The 26,521-nt window shown below is 43.6% G+C and overlaps 1 protein-coding gene across 1 annotated transcript in view; it reads left to right on the top strand.

Moving 5' to 3' along the window:
• dgkh (diacylglycerol kinase, eta) overlaps window positions 1-26,521 on the top strand; it is a 675,016-nt gene that overhangs the window by 315,318 nt on the left and 333,177 nt on the right. Inside the window, 1 exon segment of the mRNA XM_078559610.1 lies at window positions 5,337-5,417. Within this exon segment, the coding sequence (XP_078415736.1) occupies window positions 5,337-5,417 (81 nt within the window).

The following is a 26,521-nucleotide window of genomic DNA, read 5'->3' as shown; positions in this document are numbered from 1 at the left end:
ACCAATGAACAACCTTTATTATTTAAACAGTAATGTGGTTAACCTTTATTATTGAGTCAATGGTGTAGAAATTAAAGCCTGACACCTTGGCTAACCAGTGCCATGTATTGTTCTGGTCTCCATAACGCAAAGAGAATATAGCAGCACTGGTGGAAATGTGTAATTTTTCACAAGGATGATATCAGGGCTATGAAGTTATACCTATTGGGAAAGACTGAAAAGGTTTGCGGTCTTTCCTCTAGAAAAGAAAATATTGAGGATTGACTTGATAGAGGTCTATAAAATTGTGAAGGTGTTGGATAGACTTGGAGAAAATGTTTCCACTTGTTAGTGAGTCAAAACTGGCTGGCGTAAATATAAGACAGTCAATCGTAAATCCAGCTAAGAATTCAGGAGAAACTTCTTTTAATCAGAGTGTTTAGAATGTGGAACTCACTATGACTTGGAGTAGCTGAGACAAATAGAATAGATACACTTAAGGCAATGTTAGATAAGTGATACATGAGGGTGAAAGAAATAAAAGGTTATGTTAATGGGTGGGAGGCGCTCATGTGGAGCATAAACACTGTCAGTGACCAGTTGGACTGAATGACCTGCTCCTGTGTTGTAAATACTACGTACTTTAACGTAAATTGTTGCCCTTACTGGCATTGGTCCAGAACATTGTCAGTTAAATCTGGGATAATCAAGCCATATGCTTACCAGCAACCAAAGAAATTTCTAGAATGAAGATGCTGAGAAACTTGTTACATAGTTGTTATCAGGCAATGAGATTGCTTAAAGAAAAGTGACCTGGACAGTTAAACCAGCCCAAGGTGTGATATATTGGGTCAGAACAAATCTCAACAACACATTTGCTGTAAATAAACAGTGAGCATACTCTGAGTAGGAGTTGAATTTTGATTGATTGGAAGTCTTGATCGCTGCAAAGCCTTCCTCAGAAACCAACCTGGATACAGTGTGTGTTTTAGCTGCTGCTTTGGACCTGAGTCTGTCATTGCTATTTCTACTTTCCTTTTGCCAATTTTTGACTTTTCTCTTTACCCCTCTCCGACCCCTCTATCTTTTTGTCAAGCCTCTTTCATTACTTTCCTTTCAAGTAAACTGCCCTCCCAAATTCCTGCTCCTATCCTTCAGCACTCTTCAAACTTTCTACTCTCCTGCCACCAGCCCAGGCTAGACTCTTTCTTGGATAAGTCTACATCTTCCCCTGTGCATCTTATGGCATTTTCTAAAGAGCCCATTGAGACATTCGCCACTGTCTTCAGATGAGCTGTAACCCCAACTGCCCCATCCTACTCTCTGACCTACTTTTCCCACCCATTGCTCAAGCTAGGGGCTAATCTTGCTAGTTTCCTTCCTGTCCTACTTACCCTTCCTAGTGCAGGTTCTGTGGACCCTGCCAATGGATTAACTCTCACCACCCCACTACACATCTCCCTCCAGCCCTGAAGTCTTTTTTTTCTCCTCCTGTTTATCTCAATCCCTTTTGAAAGTTACCCTTGAATCCCTTTTAGGCAGTGGATTCCAGATCATCATAACAATATTGTTACCACAGAATCACAAAATTGTTACAGCACAGGAGACCATTTAGCCCATCATGCGCTGGCACTCCAGAGGAGCAATTCACCTAGTGCCATTCCCTCGCCACCTTCCCGTAACCCTGCACATTCTTCCTTTTTCAGATAATTATCCAATCTCCTCTTGAAAGCCTTGATTGACCCTGTCTCCACCACACTCTCAGTGCATTCCAGATCCTAACCACTTGATTGACCCTGTCTCCACCACACTCTCAGACAGTGCATTCTAGACCCTAGCCACTCGATTGACCCTGTCTCCACTACACTCTCAGGCAGTGCATTCTAGACCCTAACCACTTGATTGACCCTGTCTCCACCACACTCTCAGGCAGTGCATTCCAGATCCTAATCACTCGATTGACCCTGTCTCCACTACACACTCAGACAGTGCATTCTAGATCCTAACCACTCGATTAACCTTGTCTCCACCACATTCGCAGGCAGTGCATTCCAGATCCTAATCACTCGATTGACTCTGCCTCCACCACAATCTCAGGCAGTGCATTCCAGATCCTAACCACTCGATTGACCCTGTCTCCACCACACTCTCAGGCAGTGCATTTCAGATCCTAATCACTCGATTGACTCTGCCTCCACCACAATCTCAGGCAGTGCATTCCGGATCCTAACCACTCGATTGACCCTGTCTCCACCACACTCTCAGGCAGTGCATTTCAGATCCTAATCACTCGATTGACTCTGCCTCCACCACAATCTCAGGCAGTGCATTCCAGATCCTAACCACTCGATTAAACCTGTCTCCACCACATTCGCAGGCAGTGCATTCCAGATCCTAACCACTCAATTGACCCTGTGTCCACCACAATCTCAGACAGTTCATCTCAGATCCTAACCACTCGCTGCATGAGTTTCTCCACATGTCGCCATTGCTTCTTTTTCCAATTACCTTAAATCTGTTCCCTCTCATTCTAGATCCTTCCATGAGTGGAAACAGTTTTTCCCTATCTACTCTGTCCAGACCCCTCATGATTTTGAAGACCTCTGTCAAATCTCCTCTTCAAATAAAACGGCCCCAACTTTTCCAATGTATCTCCGTAACTGAAGTTCCTCATCTCTGGTACCATTCTCATGAATCTTTTCTGTTCTCTCTCTAATACATTCACATTCTTCCTAAAGTTGGCGCCCAGAACTGGACACAGTACTCCAGTTGAGGCCGAATGTGATGATGAGAAATTCATCAAATGACCAGCATCTTACCAGTTATTGCATTATGTTTCTGCTCTGCAATTTGCCTTGTGGAAGACAAGTGTATCTTATGATTTACATTAGCAGATTTATGTGAATAGATTTAGTGTTTGCTCCCTGTTTGCAGTCAGGCAGTCATTTCTGGAGGTCACTGTATGGATCCCATGGGAATTTTGTACAATAATTTCATTTACTTGTCTTTGTAAACAATTGCAACAAATGTGGGATTGAAGGCAAACAAGTTTATTTTTGATTTGCTGCCACTGAACATTTTTGTCACTCTTTCAAAAATAAAGGCAAGATTTTCGCATGAAAGTTGAGATTTTTCAGCTGCTTGCTAATATACTAAGAAGCAAAGAACTGACATGTTTAGCTTTTTATCCTCACAAAGTGGCATAATTTTTGGACAGAGCTCTGTTGTATCATATTTTTGCGTCACTTGGTTTTAATAAGCTGTTCTCTAAAGGATTTGGTCAGGACTTCAACTTAATTGTTGGCTGCTCTAAACTTTCATAACTTCAATTTATTCCAAACTCCTTTTGGGTGTTGTCATATGTTTAATGCTGCCTTAGAAAATATGTAAGCAGACACATGTTGCAATGCGGAGTACTCCGTTTCTTTCAGCTTTAACTACTTAAAGCAACAAAATGGTTGTGATCCTATTGTCATTTGGTGCTTAGGGAGCTGGCCTGGTTAATTAGATAGAATGCCTATACTTCCAATTGGCTGTACAAATTCTAACTGAAGTGAGCAGTGTGACCTGAGCTCCTACTGAGTGGCTGTCTGCGTTAGAAAATTGGCTGTAATTTAGCATTCAATTGGCAATCTTGTTCAGAAGGGTTGCCAGGACAATTGGTGTAGGAAATGGAATTAAAGTCAGAAAGTGCTGGAATTCTCAGCAGGTCTGGTAGCATTGGTAGAGAGAGAAACAGAGTTAATGTTTTGAGCTGACTTCTTAGGTTCTGAAGAAGAATCATATTGGACTTGAAACATCAACTCTGTTTCTCTCTCCACCAATGCTACCAGACCTGCTCAGTAATTCCTGCACTTTGTTTTTATTTCAGTTTTTCAGCATCCACTGTATTTTGTTTTTATTTTAGGAAATGAATTGTTACTCTTCTGAAGCCTAGATTAAGGCACATATTGGCAAAGAACAGAGGGAGTTTTAAACTGTCTGCACTGTGCTTAACTTGGGAGTGTTTGAGGCTGAGTACGAAATGTGAAGAAGTGTTTGTTCTGCCATACTTCACACTTTTTTAGTGAACAGTAAGTGTTAAGGCCAACTGCACCCCCCCCCTCCCCCACCCCCCCTCCCCAAGCCCTCACATAAAAAGCCTGGCTCATCCACAGACTTTATTGTAAGTATGATTCAAACTTTGTGGTATTTTTGAGATTGAGGTAACACCAAGATGACATGTTGGAGATGGAAACTTGGAGCCAATTGGACCCTTTGTTTTTAATCCTCTCATAGCATGTGGGTTGCTCTAGCCAGGCCAGCATTTATTGCCAATCCCTAATTGCCCTTGAGAAGGTTTTGGTGAGCTGCCTCTTGAATCCTTCAGTTCATGTGGTGTTAGTACACTTGCAGTACTTTTGGAAAGGAGTTCCAGAATTTTGACCCAGCGACAGTGCAGGAACAGTGATATATTTCCAAGTCAGGATGATGTGTGGCTTGGAGCAGAACTTGCAGGTGGTGGTGTTCCCATACGTCAGCTGCCCTTGTCCTGCTAAGTTGTAGAGCCCAATGGTTTGGAAGGTGTTGTCGACAATGGAGGTTGGGCGCATCTTGTAGATAGTACACACTGCTGCCACTATGACGGTGGTAGAGTGCATGTTTAAAGTGGTGGATGGGGTGCCAATCAAACAGGTTATTTTGCCCTGGATGGCATAGAGCTTGTGTGTTGTTGGAGCTTCACTCATCTAGGCAAGTGGAGAGAGTATTTCATCACACTTGTGAATTGTGCCTTGTAGATGGCAAGATAGCCCTAACTGGATCTGAAGTAGGTAGTTGTTTTGGTAAGCTGCACAGTTTTAGCCAATTAAACTCCAGTATTAACCTTCTTCTCAATTGGGGTTAGGATTGCCAACCTTTTAGGATAGTCTTGGAGTTTCCAAGAATTGAAGATTATCTCTTAGGCACTGCTGTGAGCAATTTGGGAGAAAATAATTTTCTTTGAACGTTACCATTTACTAATTATAAGTATATTGGAAATCAGCAGGAAGGATGTTTGGGTAGGCATAGACAAGAAATCATGTGATGAAACATCCAGGAATATGTCCAACTCTAATTGGCAACCGTACTTGCGGTCTCTAAGGCTTGTCCTTACTAATCTGACTTTGGTTTAGCAGGGGCGAGTGTCCACTCCATATTGGGTAGATTGAAACTTTATAAATGGCTATAATTGTGCAACAGCTTGGTTTGGATATTTTCAAACATGGCAATAGGGACTTGCATGTGTCAGATATCTGGTTGACTATAAACTGATAGAGAAAGTAGAGTGAGTTGTCATTTTGATTTTCACTGTTCTGTGTTTCCTTTGCACTTTACAGTCCCTTATTTTTGACGAAGTTGACCTATCGGATGCAAGTGTTGCCGAATCAAGCACAAAAAACATCAACAACAGCTTCACGGTATGTCTTCACTGTTGTCATTCCTTTATCCAAGTGTTCGAAGGTTGACCTGACTGCTGGGGTTATTACCAAACAGAGTCATGGAGATCTTTGTCAGTTACTGTTACCTCAGTGTTTATGTTGTGTATGAAACCTATATTCTTTCTTATGCAATTGAATACTTGGGGGGGAATGACTTGGAATACTGTTTCTTTAGAATTATTGGTGCCATTCAATAAGAGCCATCTTTGACTGTCTTCCCAACTTCATTTGTATTTGTTACCTTGACTCAATTGGTAGGACTTTTAACTCTTGAGTTAGACATTGTTGAGTCAGGCCCAACTACAGCACTGAGTACTTAATCTCATATATGTGGATGTTCAGTCATTGAGTATGTTCAAGACAGAAATTGATAGATTACTGGTGGCTAATGACCAAGGAATATGGAAATAGTGCGGGCAAGTGGCATTGAGGGAGATCATCAGCCATGATCTAACTGAATGGCGGAGCAGGCTCGATGGGCTGAATGATAAACTCCTGTACCTCTGATACATCAGTGCAGTTTTGAGGCAGTGCAGTATTCTGATAGGTGTCACCCTTTGGATGAGCCAATGAACAGAGGCTTTGTCTGCCTGGTCAGATGGACTTAAAAGGTCCCTTGGAACAATTTGAGGAAGACGGGGGTTTGTTTCAGTTTTTAAAAATTTATTCATGGGATGTAGGTGTTACTGGCTAGGCCAGCATTTATTGCCCATCCGTAGTTGCCCTTGAGAAGGTGGTGGTGAGCTGCCTTCTTGAACCGCTGCAGTCCATGTGGTGTAAGTACACCCACAGTGCTGTTAGGGAGGGAGTTCCAGGATTTTGACTCAGCGACAGTGAAGGAACGGAAGTCAGGATGGTGAGTGACTAGGAGGGGAACTTCCAAGTGGTGGTGCTCCCATATCAGCAACATTACTACCTCAAATAAAATATCACTGAAAAAGCAGATTAACAAGACATTCACTTTATCTGCTATTATTGAGTGCAAAATGTGCCGAAACAAAGTCTTGGATGATCACTTTCTATGATGACATTTATTGGCCTAAAAATTAGGTTCACCCACAACTAGTTGTTTAACTGCCCTGAATATTCGACATTCTTGCTGGAGCAGGTCATCTCACATGCCATTAGTTAGACTTTCTCCCCTCTCCATCTTGAAAAACCATAGCTTGCTGGACGTGTGAGCTGATAATGGGACAGTAGGACATCTGGGACTTTGGTGAACGACAGGGCCAACAAAGGAGGTTAAAGATTGATTAAGAAACAGAGGAATGCTTGAGAATTAGAGTCAAATCAGGTAAGAAAGAGGAATAAGAGAGGGAAAGAAAGATTGGATTAAAGGAGGTGCAAGAATATTGAGACCTGGGGGCATTTGTGCACAAATGTTTGAAGGGGGCAGGACCAGTTACAAAGCTGTTAATAAAGCATACGGGATCTTGGGTTTTATCGATAGAGGCGCAGGGTACAAAAGGCATGAAGTTATGCTAAGCACTATTTCAGCCTGACCTGGAGTATTGTGTCCAACTTAAGGAAGGAGGTGAAGGCTTCGGAAAGGGTACAGAAGGAGTTTACTAAGAGCATTTCCACAGTTGAGGAAAACAATTACCTTCATAGACTGAGGGGTTGGGGCTGTTCCCTTTAGAGCAGAAAAGGCCAAGGGGATATTCGATTGAGGTGTTTAAAATCATGAAGGGTTTAGGTAGAGTAAATAATGAGAAACTATTTACAGTGATTGAAACGCTGATAACCAGTTGCCATGGATGTAAGGTGTTTAGTAAAAACGCCAGTGGCAACATGAGGGAAAAAACTTTTTTTCTTTGCAATGTTATGATCCCCATGGGGGAATCATAACCCAGAATAAGCAAATTTACCAAACAACCTCCAAGTGAAGAAATTACCAACAAGACTGTTGTGACTTTTAATTTAACACTAATCAGAATCAACATAAATGAAACATGAATTAACAGGCAAATTATATTTCAAATAAAAAGGATGTCTTACACAACCACAAGTACCCACATCAATCCCCACAGATGTACCATTCCACAATATGCTGTTCTTTATTCTCACAAGGTAGGTCAGGAATCCTATCTGACAACAACCTTCACCTTTGAGTTTCATGGGTATGATTATCATCAGCAAGGCAAACTTCCACTACCCCTCTCTCCCTTGGGTCACAACAATCTGATGGTTCAGCTTTCCAGAGTTCCTTTTCAATCGACCAACCAATGATACTCCAGCTCACAGTTCGGTCACTTCTGGGAAAACACCCGACTCTTTGGCAACTCCGAGCTATTCACTTTCCAGGTTTTGGACCTTTTTAGCCAGCTCACACAGCACCTCTAAAAGCTCCTGTCTCCTTCTCTGCCAAACAGAAAAACTGGCCTCTTCCTTGTAGTGATTTTCTTCTTCTCCCCTTTCTGTCTCTCTCTGCTTTTCATTTGTGCCTGTATCCATGCACTGATCACTTTCACCCTCCAGCTCCTCTACTTGTAGTTCTCTGTCCACACAGCTTCTGTCTTAACTTCTTTCCTCTTGATACTGCTTCCAAGTCAGGGGTCGCCAGGTCACATGGACCAGTATTTCTTATTATCCAAGAAAATTGCAATTGGTCCCTTTACAGTTGATGAAAACTCTTAAAAGTCCTTTGAAATATTCTTAAACACAATTACGGATTCCACAAACATTTTAAATAAATTATAAATCTGCTCTATGCTATTGCTCCCAGGTCAAAAGATGCAACAGCAATGAGTGGCTAGGATTGGGAATGCTCTGCCTCAAAGGCAGGTGGAAACACATTCAGTAGTAATTTTTAAACTGAAATTGGATAAATACTGGAAGAGAGAGAATTGCAGGGATATAGGGAAAAAGCAGGGAAGTCGTATTAACTAGATTACTCTTCGAAAGAGACAGCACTGAACTGATAGACCGAATGGCCGCCTCCTGTGTTCTGCTCGTCTATAATTTTACAAGAGTGAGGAAAATGAGACGAAGGAAAAGTAAGAAAAACATTACATTTGGCAATTTTAAAATCTCAAATAACAATTGATATGCAGGAATAAAATTGAGCAGTTTAAACCAGGTTGTCCAACATATGTCCCATGAGCCACAACCTGGCTCACCTTCCCTCTCTATCCAGCCCGTGGAGTTTATGTTTGAATTACAGGTGAGTGGAAGTGTCAGATTCTGCTAAAAACTGCTCCTCCAATCACAGGCCATTTCTCGTGTGTGTGTGTCTGGTTCACTCCCAGCCTCAGTTTTCTCACCATCCTCACCCTCACCTGTACACCCCAACACACACTCACACAGTGGGTGAGGGTGAGTGAATGAGCCAGATGCACGTGTGCGCGTGCGCGCACACACCCTTAAATTAAAGTTTATTACTTTGACATGGTTTTTGTTTTGCTCAGAAAGTTGTTTCTTTTCTTTGTACTTCAAGTTTTTTCTCTGAAATTCATGCTTAATGCTGTGCCAAACCTTATCTTCACTCATCAACCCCTTGAGTGAAAAAAATATTAAAATGTGCCACCCCACCCACCTCCAAACAAAAATGATGGTTAAACTGATTCCTTTCTGGACCAGAGAGGTAGATTGGTGTTGTTATTGCATTGATCACATCTGTTAAAGGGTGCTTAAACTGGAAGAAAATGCCATAACATTTGGTGTCATGTTTAATGGGCGTTTAACATATAAATCTAACAAGTTCTTAAAACTAACTGAGGGCTGAGAGCAAGCTGTGTTTGTGTGAAGCAAGTGGTGAGAATTATTAATCAAGCAGCAGGTTCTGGAGATGCACAATTCATGCTGTATCACTTCATCCCTGAAAAAGCTGGCAGCTTCAGGCATTCATAACGACTTGCACCCTAAAACGCCACTGTTTTTCTCGTGAGATTTTTCCCATTGTGCCTTGTTAAGTATCTGGACAAAGGCTAAAGCCATTCAATTCCAACACAAGCATCATGTACGTTTTGTTCATATATATGTTCGTTTGGTACAGTCTTTGAATTTGGGAGAAATAATTACATTTACTTTGAACTTCTTTTTAAAAGCTTTTTTTTCCAACTTCTCTGCTTCAAATTGGGCAGTCTGTCTGAAGCTATCAGAGAGAAACTACTTGGAAGTAGAAGTCAAACAAATTGCAAAGTAAAGGTAAATATTCAGGAGCTTTTGTATCCTGTCCACTTTACATGGCAAGTGGAACAGATACAACTCTGTTATTTTGCATCTGCTGAGAAGGAATAATTAATATTGCAGCTACTATAAATCTATAATGTATCATTATATCTGTTCTTTAACCCGTATAGTATTTAATAAATCTGCATGGCAGCTTGTAGCCTAAGTCACTATCCAATAAAGTGTTTACCAGTTTGTGAAGTTGAGGAAGACCACGCGCAAGTATGTGAGCTGAAATACAGAAATGAGAGCATTCTAGTCTTTTTAATTTATACTTTCACGGGATATGGGCTTCACTGGTTGGGCCAGCATTTATTGCCCAACCCTAATTGCCCTTGAGAAGGTGGTGGTGAGCTGCCTTCTTGAACCATTGCAGTCCATGTGGTGTAGGTACACCCACAGTGCTGTTAGGGAGGGAGTTCCAGGATTTGACCAAGCGACAGTGAAGGAACAGCGATATATTTCCAAGCCTGTGTGGGGGGAGGGTAACTTCCAGGTGGTGGTGTTCCCATGTGTCTTTTGCCTTGTCTTTTGTTGGTAGAGGTCACAGGTTTGGAAGGTGCTGTGAAAGGAATCTTGGTGAGTTGCTGCAGTGCACATTAGATGGTACACACAATTGCCATTATAAGTCGGCGGTGGAGGGAGTAAATGTTTAAGGTGTTGGGCTGCTTTGTCCTGCTTGGTTTTAAGCTTCTTGAGTGTTGTTGGAGCTGCACTCATCCAGGCAAGTGGAGAGTATTGCATCATACCCCTGACTTGTGCCTTATCGATGGTGGACAGGCTTTGGGGAGTCTGGAGATGAGTTCCTCTCTGCAGACTTCCCAGCTTCTGACCTGCTCTTGTAGCCAGTTCAATTTGTGCTCAATGGTAACCCCGGGATGGTGATGGTAATGCAATTGCATCTTTTGTTGGAGAATGTCATTGTTATTTGCCATGTATCTATATTGTCTGAATATTGTCCAGGTTTTGCTGCATATGGACACGGCCTGCTCAATGTCTGCGAATGGTGCTGAACATAGAAACATAGAAAATAGGAGCAGGAGTGGGTCATTCGGCCCTTTGAGCCTGCTCCACCATTCATTATGATTATGGCTGATCATCCAAATCAATAGCCTGCTCCCGCTTTCTCCGCATACCCTTTGATCCCTTTTGCCCCAAGAGCTATATCTAACTCCTTCTTGAAAACGACAACATTGTGCAATCATTCGTGAGCATCCCCACTTCTGACCTTATGATGGAAGGAAGGTCATTGATAAAGCAGCTGAAGATGGTTGGGTCGAGGACACTACCCTGAGGAACTCCTGCAGTGATGTCCTACCACTGAGATGATTGGCCTCCTATCTTGGTTTGTTCCCTTAAAATACAATGTGTATTCCATTTCATAAAATTGGCTGGGTTGCCTTTTCTGAATGAATGAACTGCTGATAAAATCACAGCATTGCACATTTTAGTAAAATTGCAATTTGTGCAGAAGCAATCTTGTTAGTGGAAATGAAGAAATGGTAGCCAGTCATCATGCACTTACAATAATGATTTTTTAATGCTGGACATACAGATAACAAGCCACTTAACTGGTGCAATTGTTGGTTTGTTTGTTCATTGTCCCTGTGGAATGAACAATTACAGTTGAAAAATGGGCAAGTGGCAGCAGGGATATTCCTGATTCACTGAGTGCTGCAAGCTACAGTGGGAATTTTAACTTTCCTACAGAAAAAATGGTTTAATAAAGATTGTAATTTCTAAAATTAATGGGAATTCCATCAACTTAGTTTTCATAGCACAATGAAAGTGTTCCATAAAATCGTCATGTCAGTGTTAGTAATTTTACAGGATTTTTATGAAATAACCGAGTGAGAGAGGGACAATATGTGAACCACAGTCTTTTGAGAGCTCTGTATCCTCAATAGTAGTACAGGTTTAAGAAATTTAGTTTAAGATCAGAATGATCAAGGCAAGGCAGTCTAGCTTTAAGAAATCTTTGACCTTAATTGCCTTTAATCAGGAACGCCTCCAAGCCTAAAAGGATAACAGGCAGAGAAATAGTTCAGTTGGGAAGAAGAGCTTAAAGAGGAAGGAGCTACGAGTGAGAAGAGACATGTGGAAAATTCATCCCTGTGTAGTTTGGCTCATCACTGCAGAGCTGCCGTGAGTGAATAAACCTGACTTGTTTTTACCATTGAGCTCTGGTCTGTGTGTCTAATTGACTACTGGTTCCTGGGCCTGCTTCAGAATATTACAGTAGATTGAAAGAGAAAAAAAATACTCTCAAAGGTCTTAAAACCTGATATAGCAACTTTAGAAACATTCTTAACATGTTGTTCTATTAAATGCTGTTCTCTGTTGCTGCTTTACTCTTGTCTGCAGGAAGCAGGCATGGAGATAAGACTTTGCAACAACTTTAAATTGTCTAGGATTTTATCATTAAGGTGGACGTTGCTCGGACAGAATACTTGACATTTCTAGCTTGTGTCTGCACCATTGCTATGTTGATGTCACTACTGGTAAAATTTCATCCAAAACTTACACTAAGTCCCACTCACCCATCACCCCTGCGCTTGTTAATCTACGTTTTGGCCCCTGGTTAAACAATGCCTTGATTTTAAAATTCTCAACCTTGTTTTCAAATCCCTCCATTGCCTCATCCCTCTCTACCTCTGTAATCTCCTGCAGCCCTAAACTCCCAAGATCTTTGCACTACTCCAGTTCTGGCCTCCTGAGCACCCTGATTTTAATCACTTCACCATTGGCAACTGTGCCTTCAACCGCCAAGGCCCTCTGGAATTTCTTACTAAGGGCCCTCTGCCTCTCCGCTTTACCTTTCTTTCTTGTGTGTGTCTTGCTCCCTCCTTTTGAGACACTCCTTTATAACCTCCTTCTTTGACTAAGCTTTTGATCATCTACCCCTAATATCTCTTTACATGGCTTTGTGTCACATTCTGTTTGATAATGCTCCGGTAAGGTCCCTAGGGATGTTTTACTATGTTAAAATGTTATCTAAGTGCAAGTTGCAGCTGGTGTTTAGAGGACTGAGGTGCACATGAACTTAACCAAAGTGGTAAATTATTTGTATATACATTGTCTGCACTCCCTTGCTTTAATCTATATTTCCTCAAAATTGAAATAAAGTTTAAGTTTCCAACTCTACCTATCAAAATATTATGTGGATGAAAGCATTTGGTTTCAAGCTTAAATCACATGCTGCTGTTGACATTAACAATCTACCCTCCAGAAGGGGGAAGATTTCTGTTACACTGTCATCAGTATACATATCTGGCTCTTGATGAACAAAAACATACAGCTAACAATCTAAAAACACATCTAACTGCATTTTGTGGGACTTGATTTAAAACTTTGATCAGGGGCTGATGTTTTGCAGCCAGGCGTTTGAACACACTTTGAAATGAGCTCTGGAAGTTGAATTGCTCTCAATCTGCATCAATTGGAGTGTCACCTGTGGCACAGGGGGTAGCACTTCTGCTTGAGTTGGAAGGTTGTAGGTCAAGCCTGACTGCACAGACTTGAGTGTGTAATCTAGGCTAATGCTTGTGCTGAGGGAATGCTGCATTGTTAGAGATGCTCTATTTCAGATGAGATATTAAACTGAGTCCCCATTTGGCGCCTCGGGTCAACAAATAAGAACTTCTAGCACTGTTTTGAAGAGGAGCAGAGGTGTTGTTGTTTCCTGAGCAATAATTATACCTCCATCAATATTATTTTAAAAAAACAGATTTGTAGCAGCCAATTTTTGCATTTCCTACATTAACGCAGTGACTACACTTCAAGTACTTCATTGATTCAAAGGCACGTTGGGACATCCTGAAGTCATGAAAGGCGCTGTATAAATGCAAGTTCTTTATTCTGTTAGTTGAATTTTCTAACAATATATTGAGCTAGTTTTAACATTATCCTATATTGCGTAAGATATATTTTGAGATGCAGAAGCTAGGTCTATGACCAGCTAGAAAGATTAAGTCATGAGATTGTGCCTAGGTACAATTGGCACACCTATACCAACAGTGGTTGGAGGGGGGGCTTTTGGTTGGAGACATAATATAGCTACAAAGTAATCCCAAAAATTGCAATACATTCCCAGCTTCTGGAAATGAATGCTGGGGTCTTACGATAGAAATCAAATGTAGGAAACACTTTAGGAAAATCATCATCTCCTCTTCTTAGGCAGCCCCTGAGAACCGAGAATGACTTCTTTCCTTCCACTCTGGTTTGATGGGCTCTGAAATGGCTGATGAGCCCAATATGCGATCTGCAGACTCTGCCACATGTGGGGCAGGTGGTGCTCGAACGGTTGAGTCAGTGAGCTGTTTGGAGGTTTGTGCACTCTCTCCGACGCCACAACTTCACCTCTGCATGTTCCCAACAAAGTCTGGCCATGTATTCGGAGCCTTCTCAAATGAGGCTTCTCCAGTTTAGTCAGTCACAAGCTAGGGTCTTCCTTGAATTGGCGGGGATGTTTGGCTTCTCCAGGGATGCTTTGAGACCATTCCTAAAGCGTTTCTGCTGTCTTCCTGGGAGGATCGTGCCATGACTGAGTTCCGAGTAGAGCAGTTACTTCGGGAGTCCAGTGTAGGAAAATAGCAGCAATAATAATCACATCCTGTGCACATTTTGTGCTTTAATGTAGAAAATTACCTAAACTCGTTATGCTGTAATATCAAGCCCCACTGTTCCCCGAGCTGCGACAAATGTGAAAAGTTTGACCAAACCACCAGATTGTCCTAATTCTACAGAACTGTTTAATTTAGATTAACAGAATATGAGCACCAGGTTTGTAAACTTAATAAGAAAATAACTGTTTATTGAACAAATTGTCTTTAACTAGTGGTAAAAGAAAGAAATATGAACTGCTAACTTCTAACTCTATAACTTAAACTTTACCCCTTCTTAAACCCCTATACACAGACACACAGCAGACAGATGGATTTTAAGGGTGAGATAAAATAGTTCAATAGCACTAATCAGGATTAGATGGGTTGATTTTGATTGATGTCTTCCAAAACCCTTACAGTTTGTTTTTGATATGAGGTGGTCTCCCAGCACTCTCAGTCTGTGGCTCATTGGTTGATAAACTTGCTTTTCAATGCCTCTACTGGTGATTTCTTCCCTTTTCCTCTTGACGGGTTTTCAGAGAAGGCAAGTTAGAGATGTGAGGAATAGCCAGCCAGCTACTATGACAGAATTACTGGAATCTTACAAAAACAGGAGAGAGAGGTTTTAGGTCTTCCCTCTTTGCAGGCTAGGGGCAGTACTGCCTGCACTGTTACCACACAAAAACCCTGGTCATCTGGTCAGGAGCCAATTAAAGTGCTGTTGTCAGGCAGTTCCCCTTAGTCCAGGACTCCTTTCTGGCACCATCCTGTTCCTTTATGGCACACTCTGTTCCAAGGTAGAAACGTTGTAGATATTCTTCATCCTATTCCAGTGAGCATGTCTTTCTAACTGCAGCCATGGCAGTTTTTAAAACCCCAGTCCAAGAAAAATAAAAATAGGTTCTTTACATTATAAAAAATTGGTTTAGAGTCAAAGGTGGAGATATTGGGAAGGGTGAACAAGGTATTGATCAAAGTTAAAAGGTTTTAAGGAAACTTGCCACTGGTGTGGCGACAGGAAGGAGAATGGACTAGAGGATGAGAAAGTTTGGGGGTGGGGGGTCAGTAGTGGAGTTTGGTGTGTTTGATAATGGAGAAGGGTACAGAGATGGGTAGTAGCACAAAGATGGGAATTTCGGATTCCAGTTCTTGGAGAACCAGGAGCCAATGAACAAGAAATAATGAACAAACAAGTCTTGGACACCAGAGCCTGAATGAGCTGAAAGTCTCTGGTAGGTGGAGGTCCTGAGACTGGCAAGAGAACTTTTGGAATCATTGAGTGTAGAGGTGATGTTGATATTAATGAGGGTTCCTGTGGTAGATGAGCTGAGATAGGAGTCGAGGTTGGCGATGTTAGAGTTGGATGTAGGCAGTCTTTGTGATGTGGGGAATACGGGACCAGGAGCTCAGGTCAGGGGTGCCGAGTTTTTGGATCGCCTAACACCATCCAGGGAAGTGGTGAGGATATGGTGAGTGTCTGAAGGCAATGGAATGGCCAGAAACGACAGCTACCGTATCAATATGTTAATAGAGCAAAATACAACTCAATGCAATTTTCTCTGGTACAGCCTGTTGTCTTGTATCCTAGTCAAGGAGCTGCTGCAATCTGTTTCTAGAAGCTTTTGAAAGCAAATGTAATTGTATTATTTGGCTTGGGTTATTGCATTTTTGTTTCATGAATATATCCAATGAAATAAAGGCAAAGTATTCATGTTAAATGTTAATACTTTAATGTTTAAAGCAGTGTTTGTAATTGAAGGAAAACTGTTAAAGCAGAAAACTATAGAGTTTTGCACACTTCAGTTTAGGTAGATTTTTATTTTCAATATCTATAGCTTTTTGGTTTTCAGAAAAATATCCATTTTCTGAAATTGGTACTGCATCCATCTGATGGTAAGTTGTGATGGTTGGCCTGAAACAGCTTACATAGTTGAAGAAAACAGCTGCTTCATCCATATCCAATGGCTCCCATTTTTGAAGGGCAGAGAACATTTTAAAAAAAATATTCATTCATTCATGGGATGTAGGTGTTGCTAGGCCAATATGTATTGCCTCCCCATCCTTAATTGCCCTTGAGAAGGTGGGGATGAGCTGCCTTCTTGAACTGCTGCAGTCTATGTGGTGTAGGTACACCCACAGTGCTGTTAGGGAGGCAACTCCAGGATTTTGACCCAGTGACAGTGAAGGAACGGCGATATGTTTCCAACTCAGCATGGTGAGTGGCTTGTAGGGGAACTTCCAGGTGGTGGTGTTCCCATGTGCCTATTGCACTTGTCCTTCTAGGTGGTAGCGGTTGTGGGCTTGGAAGCTGCTGCTTAAGGAGCCTTGGTCAATTCCTGCAGTGCATCTTGTACATGGTACACACTGCTGCTACTGTGCGTTGGTGGTGGAAGGAGTGAATGTTTGTGGATGGGGTGCCAATCAAGGGGGCTGCTTTGTCCTGGATGTTGTGTAGCTTCTTGAGTGTTGTTGGAGTTGCACTCATCCAGGCAAGGGGAGAGTATTCCACCACACTCCTGACTTGTGTCTTGTAGATAGTGGATAGGCTTTGGGGAGTCAGGAGGTGGGTTACTCATCGCAGGATCCCTAGCCTCTGACCTGCTGTTGTAGCCACAGTATTTATATTGCCATTCCAGTTCAGTTTCTGGTCAATGGTAGCCCCCAGGATGTTGATAGTAAGGGATTCAGCAACGGTAATGCCATTTGAATGTCAAGGGGTGATGGATTTCTTGTTGGAGATGGTCATTGCCTGGCACTTGTGTGGTATGAATATTACTTGCTACATGCCAGCCCAAGCCTGGATATTGTCCAGGTCTTGCTGCATTTGGACATGGACTGCTTCAGTGTCTGAGGAGTTGCAAATGGTGCTGAACATTGTGCAATTATCAGTGAAGGACCTCACTTCTGACCTTATGATGGAGGGAAGGTCATTGCTGAAGCAGCTGAAGATGGTTGGGCCAAGGGCACTTCCCTAAGGAACTCCTGAAGTGATGTCCTGGAACTGAGTTGATTGACCTCCAACAACCACACCCGCTTCGATGCCACACTTGGTCAAATGCTACTTTGATGTCAGGGGCAGTCACTCTCACCTCACCTCGGGAGTATACATAAGTGATTTGGGGGAAAATGTAACTGGGCTAATTAGTAAGTTTGCAGACGACACTAAGGTTGGAGGAGTTGCAGATAGTGAAGAGGATTGTCAAAGGATACAATGGGATATAGATCGGTTGGAGACTTGGGCGGAGAAATGGCAGATGGAGTTTAATATGGACAAATGCGAGGTAATGTATTTTGGAAGGTCTAATACAGGCAGGAATTGTACAGCAAATGGCAGAAAACTTAAGTGCATTGACGGTCAGAGGGATCTGGGTGTACAGGTCCACAGGTCGCTGAAAGTGGCAACGCAGGTGGATAAGGTAGTCAGGAAGGCATATGGCATGCTTGCCTTCGTCAGCAGGGGTATTGAGTATAAAAGCTGGGAAGTCATGCTGCAGCTGTATAGAACCTTGGTTAGGCCACACTTGGAATATTGCGTGCGACTCTGGTCGACACATTACCAGAAGGATATGGAGGTGTTGGAGAGGGTGCAGAGGAGGTTTACGAGGATGCTGCCTGGTCTGGAGGTTATTAGCTATGAGGAGAGGTTGGAGAAACTCTGATTGTTCTCACTAGAGCGACGGAGATTGAGGGGCGACTTGATAGAAGTTTACAAAATTATGAGTGGCATGGACAGAGTAGATAGTCAGAAGCTTTTTCCCAGGGTGGAAGAGTCAATTACAAGGGAACATAGATTTAAGGTGAGAGGAGAAAACTATAGAGGAGATGTGCGGGGCAGAGAGTAGTGAGTGTCTGGAATTCACTGCCAGAGGAGGTGGTGGAAGCAGGTACGAAAGTGGTGTTTAAGAGACAACTTGACAAATACATGAATAGGATGGGAATAGAGGGATACGGACCCTGGAAGTGCAAAATGTTTTAGTTGACAGGCAATATGATCGGCGCAGGCTTGGAGGGCCGAAAGGCCTGTTCCTGTGCTGTACTTTTCTTTGTTCTTTGTCTGCCTTTGTTTTTAGGTATGACTCCAACCAGGGGAGCATTTTCCCCACTGATTCCCATTGACTGTTCCTGTGCTGTACTTTTCTTTGCTCTTTGTTCTTTGTCTTCCTTTGTTTTTAGGCATGACTCCAACCAGGGGAGCATTTTCCCCACTGATTCCCATTGACTCCAGTTTTGCTAGGGCGCTTCGATGCCACACTTGGTCAAATGCTACTTTGATGTCAGGGGCAGTCACTCTCACCTCACCTCGGGAGTTCAGCTCTTTTGTCCATGTTGGACTAAGGCTGTAATGAGGCCAGGAGCTGAGTGGCCCTGGCAGAACCCAAACTGAGTTTGTGCACAGGTTATTGCTAAGCAAGTGCCACTTGATAGCACTGTTGATGACCCCTTCCATTACTTTACTGATGACGGAGAGTAGACTGATGGGGCGGTAATTGGCCGGGTTGGATTTGTCCTGTTTTTTGTGTACAGGACATACTTGAGCAATTTTCCACATTGCTGGGTAGATGCCAGTGTTATAGTTCTACTGGAACAGCTTGGCTAGGGGCAAGTTCTGGAGCGCAAGTCTTCAGTACTGTTGCTGGAGTATTGTCAGGGCCCAGAACCTCTGCAGTATCCAGTGTCTTCGGCCATTTCTTGATATCACGTGGAGTGAATCGAATTGGCTGAAGACTGGCTTCTGTGATGCTGGGGACATCCGGAGGAAGCCGAGATGGATCATCCAGTCGGCACTTAAGACTGAAGATTGTAGCAAATGCCATATCTTTTGCACTGATATGCTAGACTCCCCCATCACAGTGGTTGGGGATATTTGTGGAGCCTCCCCCTCCAGTGAATGTTTAATTGTCCACTGCTATTCATGATTGCATGTGGCAGGTCTGCGGAGCTTCGATCTGATCCGTTGATTATGGACTCGCTTAGCTCTGTCTATCACTTGCTGCTTATGCTGTTTGGCACGCAAGTAGCCCTGTTTTATAGCTTCACCAGGTTGACACCTCATTTTTTAGGTATGCCTCGTGCTGCTCCTGGTATGCCCTCCTACACTCTTCGTTGAACCAGGGTTGATCCCCTGGCTTGGTGGTAATGGTAGAGTGAGGGATATGCCGGGCCATGAGGTTAGATTGGGGCTGAGTACAATTGTGCTGCTGCTGCTGATGACCCACAGTGTCTCATGGTTGCCCAACCTGGAATTGCTAGATCTGATCGAAATCTATCCCTTTTAGCACGGTGGCAGTGTCACACAACACAATGGAGGGTATTGTCAGTATGAAGATGGGACTTCGCCTCCACAAGGATTATGCGGTGGTTGCTCCTACCAATACCATCATGGACAGATGCATCTGTGCTCGGCAGGTTGGTGAGGATGAGGTCAAGTATGTTTTTCCTTCTTGTTGGTTCCCTTGCCGCCTGCCGCAGACCCAGTCCAGCAGCTATGTCATTTAGGACTCGACCAGCTTGGCCTGTAGTGATACTACTGAGCCACTCCTGGTGATGGACATTGAAGCCTCCCCACCCAGAGTACGTTCTGCGCCCTTGTGCTTCCTTCGAGTGGTATTCAACACGGAGCACTGATTCATCAGCTGAGGGGGCAAGGTACATGGTAATCAGCAGGAGGTTCCCTCGACCATGTTTGACCTGGTGCCATGAGACTTCATGGGGTCCAGAGTCTATGTAGATGACTCCCAGGGCAACTCCCTCCTGATTGTATATCACTGTGGGACAGGACACATCCAGGGATGGTGATGGTATGTCTGGGATATTATCTGTAAGGGCTGAGTTTATCATTGCCTGATAGTCTGTCCAGTTTCATTCCTTATTGACTTGTTTTTCATGGTGGCTTGCTCGGGCATTTGAGTCAACTATCTTGCTGTGGATTTGGAGTCAGCTTCCCTAAAGGGCATTAGCGAACCAGATAGTTTCATGGTCATCATCAGACTTTTAATTCCAGATTTTTATTTAATTGAAATTCCGCCATCTGCCATGGTGGGATTCGAACCCGGGTCCCCAGAGCATTACCCTGGGTCTCTTGATTACTAGGTGTGGCAATACCACTACGCCACGCCCTTTTTTCTGTTCAAAAATAATAATGATAAAACCATTGAACAGAAATATAAAGTACCAACCTTAGCTCAGTTTTAGTACTCTTGGCTCTGAAGATCATGTGTTCAGTTGCCCAGCAATTGAGTTGCCTGGAGAAGCAGATGGTTGACCCTATCCCTAAAGCAGCTGTGGTCCTTACCATGATGGTACCAAGTAGGAAATCTCAGATAGTGAGCCAGAATGATGAAATAACAGTGATGGATGTCTGGCTCACGATGGTGTGTGACTTGGAATGTAACATGAAGCTGGTAACATTCCCACATCATTGTTTACCTTGATGGAGGTCACCAGGGAAGGAAGTGCTGCCGGCAGCTTGGTGAGTTGCCACAGTGCAACCTCTAGACTGTATGCACTGCAGCCCCAGTATGGAAAAGATGGATATTCAGTTGGATAGCTGGGATACCGAATAAGCGGACATCTTTGTCATTGATAGCATCCAGCTTCTTCAATACTATTATCTCTACCCATCCTGGCAAGATTTCATTGCACTCCTAGCTTCAGCCTTGTAAATGGCAATGAGGCTTTTGAGGGTCTGGAGGTTGTCATAGTGTCCTTGATCTGCCTGGTCTGGTGCTTTAATTGGGTAGTTTGGTTCCAACTGGATTTTGGCAAGCTAATTTTCTTTTTCCATTTGTTTTTGTGTTCTGCACTATCCCTTTATTTTCCTTTCAATGTCCCTGTCATGAGCGGAACACCCATTTTATTTGTGGTCATTGTGCCTGTGCTATTGATTTGTTCTGCATCTGCCACCAGGTGTACTGCAGATTAAATTTGTATTTGTGTTTGCATTGCTGCAATGCCATGGATACCCTAAACCCATTAGACCTTCCATGAACTGCCTACGCAGTTAAAAACTTAATTCACATAGGCCAGTCCTCAGCACAATGATTGCTATGTTCTTCTGTTTTGCAGTCAACGTCAATCGGTTTCTTTACTAATTATTGAGAATACGAGCCTTTTAAATTATGAAGGAGTTGAATTCAATGCTTTTGAGGGTAATGGAAGCAGAGATGAAGATTGATTTCAAAAGAAAATTGGATGGGCACTTGAGGGAAATAAACTTGTTGACTACAGAGATGAAGCAAGCAAATAGGACTGATTAGATTCTCTACAGAGAGCTGGCCAGCATGGACTAAACAGCCTCCTTCTGTGCTGTATTGAATATGTCTATGACTCCATAGGGTACATGTAGAGAAGATGGGCAGAATCTCATGTCCTTTCATGTGGTGAATTTGGAGGTGGTGGGGGCATTTAATCAGGCAGGAGAGTTGCGGGTGGGGGGCCATGCCACCTTCCCACCTCCATCCCAATTAAGCCCTTGGCAGGAAGGCCAGTGGGCAACCTTCTTGCCCAGCCACCGACTGTGGCCCGAAAATGGGCAATTAATGACCACTTAAGGGCCTCCTCCCACTGCCGCTAGTAATTTGGCAGGGGGGGGTTGTTGGGGGGATGGTGGTGCTGGTGGTTGCTGTGCTTGCCATGCGGGGAGCACAGCAAGCATACTACCTGCCTGTGGGCTTCTGGAGGGGTCCCTTGTTCAAAGACAGTTAGTACCTGATCGAAGGACCTGGCATTTGGCCGGTGGGGTGGAGGGGGGTGGGCAGGTAGGTAGGTGTCTGCTGAGAGCCAGCCCCCTGCCCTTGCTGCTTGCTGTTGACTTGCTCCATTCAGATTCTATTATCTGTCCAGTTTTTATTTCTTTCTGGGATGTGGGCATTGCTGGTTAGGCCAGCAGTTATTGCTCATGCCGAATTGCCTTTGAGAAGGTGCTGGTGAGCTCCCGCCTTGAACCGTTGCAGTCCATGTGGTATAGGTACACCCACAGTGGGGAGGGAGTTCCAGGATTTCGACACAGTGACAGTGAAGGAGCAGCGGTATGTTTCCAAGTCAGGATGGTGAGTGGCTTGGAGGGGAACTCCATGTGTCTGCTGCCCTTGTCCTTCTAGATGTAGGCGATCATGGGTTTGGAAGGTGCCAGAGAATCGCCCCTGTGGCTTCTCTTCCAATGGCCTTTTCACAGGCTTGGCATTCTATTATTTCCAGCCTGAGACTTTGATCTCATGTCTTCACCATCACAATCTTCACCCCACTTATCTCATCTGCCAATGCCCTTATCCATTACCGCTTCCTCTTCACCATGGATGTCCAATCCCTCTACACCTCCATCCCCCACCAGGATGGTCTGAGGGCCCTTAGCTTCTTCCTTGAACAGAGGCCCCAACAATCCCCATCCACCACTACTCTCCTCCGTCTGGCTGAACTTGTTCTCACACTGAACAATTTCTCCTTTAACTCCTCTCACTTCCTCCAAATAAAAGGTGTGGCTATGGGTACCCGCATGGGCCCCAGCTATGCCTGTCTCTTTATGGGCTATGTGGAACATTCCTTGTTCCAGTCCTACTCCGGCCCCCTCCCACAACTCTTTCTCCGGTACATCGATGATTACTTCGGTGCTGCTTCATGCTCTCGTCGGGACCTGGAAAAATTTATTAATTTTGCTTCCAATCTCCACCCCTCCATCATTTTCACATGGTCCATCTCTGACACTTCTCTTCCCTTCCTTGACCTCTCTGTCTCAATTTCTGATGATAGACTGTCCACCAATATCCATTACAAGCCTACCGACTCCCACAGCTACCTCGACTACAGCTCCTCACACCCCGCTTCCTGTAAAGACTCCATCCCATTCTCTCAGTTCCTTCGCCTCCGTCGCATCCGTTCTGATGACGCTACCTTCAAAAACAGCTCCTCTGACATGTCCTCCTTCTTCCTTAACCGAGGTTTTCCATCCACGGTCGTTGACAGGGCCCTCAACCGTGTCCGGCCCATATCCCACGCATCCTCCCTCACGCCTTCTCCTCCTTCCCAGAAACATGATAGGGTCCCCCTTGTCCTCACTTATCACCCCACCAGCCTCCGCATTCAAAGGATCATCCTCCGCCATTTCCGCCAACTCCAGCATGATGCCACCACCAAACACATCTTCCCTTCACCCCCCTTGACGGCATTCCGTAGGGATCGTTCCCTCCGGGACACCCTGGTCCACTCCTCCATCACCCCCTACTCCTCAACCCCCACTTATGGCACCTACCCATGCCCACGCAAAAGATGCAACACCTGCCCCTTCACTTCCTCTCTCCTCACCGTCCAAGGGCCCAAACACTCCTTTCAAGTGAAGCAGCATTTCACTTGCATTTCCCCTAACTTAGTCTACTGCATTCGTTGCTCCCAATGTGGTCTCCTCTACATTGGAGAGACCAAACGCAAACTGGGCGACCGTTTTGCGGAACACCTGCGGTCTGTCCGCAAGAAAGACCCAAACCTCCCTGTCGCTTGCCATTTTAACACTCCACCCTGTTCTCTTGCCAACATGTCTGTCCTTGGCTTGCTGCATTGTTCCAGTGAAGCCCAACGCAAACTGGAGGAACAGCACCTCATCTTCCGACTAGGCACTTTACAGCCCTCTGGGCTGAATATTGAATTCAACAACTTTAGATCTTAAACTCCCCCTCCCCCCATCCCCACCCCGTTTTTTTTCCCCCCCCACCCGCTTTTTTTTTCAATAATTTATATAGATTCTTCTTTCCCTACCTATTTCTATTATTTTTAAATCTAAAACTAAAACCTTTAGTCTTTCCACCCCACCCCCACTAGAGCTGTACTTTGAATATCCTGTTTTCCATTCTTAATTAGCACTTTTCTCAGACAAAGACCACCACCTTCAACACCTCTTTGACCCTTTTGTCTGTGACATCTTTTGATTATTATCTGCTCACACCACACCCTCAATGTGTCTCTTCCCCCCCCACCACCCACCTTAAACCAATTTATATTTCTCCCTTGTTGAAACTATGCTGCAGTTCTGCCGAAGGGCCATGAAGGCTCGAAACGTTGACTGATTTCTTCTCCGCCGATGTTGCCAGACTTGCTGAGTTTTTCCAGGTAATTCTGTTTTTGTTTTGCCCTTATCCATTGTTTTGTCACCTCCAGACTTTTCCAATGCCCTGTTATCCAGCCTTCCAATTAATGCCCTTCGTAAACTTGAGCTCATCTAAAACTCTGCAACCCCTTTCTTAACACGTTCTAAGCCCCATCATCTCCCGTACTCACTGACCTACATTGGCTTCCAGTTCCCTGATACCTCAAATTCAAAACTCTTAAGTTGTGCTCAAATCCTTCCACAGTCTAGTCCTTCCCTATCTCTGTAACCTCCTTCAGCCCTAAAACTCCCCAATCTCTGCATTCCTCTAATCCTGGGCTCTTGGACCACACTCTCACAATTGTGGTTTAAACTGCCTAGGTCCTAAGCTCTAGAATTCTCTCCCTAAACTTATTTTCCTCTCTGCCCCTTTTCCTCCTCTAAGACACCCCTTAACGCCAACCTCTTGACCAAACTTTGGGTCACCTGTCCTAAAGGCTCATTGTCTTATTTTACCTGACTTTATTACATTCAAGGTGCTATATAGGTATAAGTTCTTAAATTCTCATCATTCCTTTTATATATACAGGCTTGTGGAAATTAGTGTTTATTTGAATTGGTTCATATAAATGTGGTTTTATTTCTTCAACTTTTTGATCAAATAATCATCATGCTCTGAATACATGTAAATTGACTTATTTTTAGATGCTGATCACGGCTGTATTTGGTGGGATCATTCAGTTCAATTCATGTTCCTGAGCGCATAAATGTGTTAATACATATGAATGGTGAGCAGAAGTAGGCCATTCGGCCACTAAGGCCAGCTCCACCATTTGATAAGATCATGTTTGATCTGATTGTGGCCTGAACTCCACTTTTTTGTCTACATCCTGTGACCTTAGATTCATGATTAACAAGGGAGTCAATCTAACTTGGCCTTAAAAACATTCAATGACCCAGCCTTCACCACTCCCCTGGGGAAGAGAATTCCACAGACTAACCCTCTGAGAGAAAAGAATTCTCTTCGTCTCCGTCTTAAATGGGTGACCCTTTATTTTTTTAACTGCATTCCCAAGTTTTAGTCTTCCCCTCAAGGAGAAACATCCTCTCAGCAACCACCCTGTCAAGTCCCCTCAGGATTTTGTGTTTCAAGAAGATCGCCTCTCATTCTTCTAAACTCCAATGGACACAGGCCGAGCCTGTCCAACTTTTCCTCATAAGATATCCCACCCCCACAATCCCAGGAATCAGCCAAGTAAATCTTCTCTGAATTGCTTCCAACATGTTTTTTTGTATCCTTTTTTTTAAGTAAGGAGGCCAAAACACAGTACTGTGCATTCCAGATGTGGTCTCACCAATGCCCTGCATAACTATAGCAAAACTTTCCTACTATTACATTCCATTTCCATTGCAAAAAACAACAACATTCCATTTGTCTTCCTAATCACTTGCTGTAACTGAATACTAACTTTTTGTGATTCATGTACCAGGACACCCAGGTCCATCTGTACCTCAGTTCTGCAATCTCTCTCCATTTAAATAATGTACTGTTTTTCTATTCTTTCTGCCAAAGTGGACAGGTTCATATTTTCCCACATTATACTCCATCTGCCAACTTTTTTCCCACTCAACCTATCTATATCCCTTTGTAGACCCTTTTACCACCACCTCGCAATTCAATTTCCCATCTATCTTTGTGTCATCAGCAAACTTAGCAATCGTGCATTCAGTCCCTTCATCCAGTTCCTGTTAGCTACCCAATCCTCTATCCATGCTAATACCCCATGAGCTGTAATTTTGCATAGTAATCTTTGATGTGGCACCTTATCAAATGCCTTCTGGGAATCCAAGCACACCACACCCACAGGTTCCCCTTTATCCATGGTACATGTGCCGTCCTCAAAGAACTCTGATAAATTAGTTGAATATGATTTCTCTTTCGCAAAACTATGTTGACTGTGCCTGATTGCTTTGAGATTTTCTAAGTGCCCCTCTATAACCTCCTCAATAATAGAATCCAACATTTTCCCTACAGTAGATACTAAACTAACTGGCCTGTAGTTATTTGCTTTCTGTCTCCCACCTTTCGTGAATCGAGGAGTTAACTTTGCTATTTTCCAATCTGATGGGACCTTATGCTGGAGTTCAGAAGAACGAGGGGGGATCTCATAGAAACATATAAAATTCTAACAGGACTAGGGTAGATGCAACAAGGATGTTCCCGATGGTATGGGAGT

The sequence above is a fragment of the Cetorhinus maximus genome, chromosome 16 (genome assembly GCF_964194155.1).
Source record: "Cetorhinus maximus chromosome 16, sCetMax3.hap1.1, whole genome shotgun sequence".
NCBI lineage: Eukaryota > Metazoa > Chordata > Chondrichthyes > Lamniformes > Cetorhinidae > Cetorhinus > Cetorhinus maximus.
Note: the sequence above shows the minus strand (reverse complement) of the source record. Positions and strands in the feature narration are given on the sequence as shown.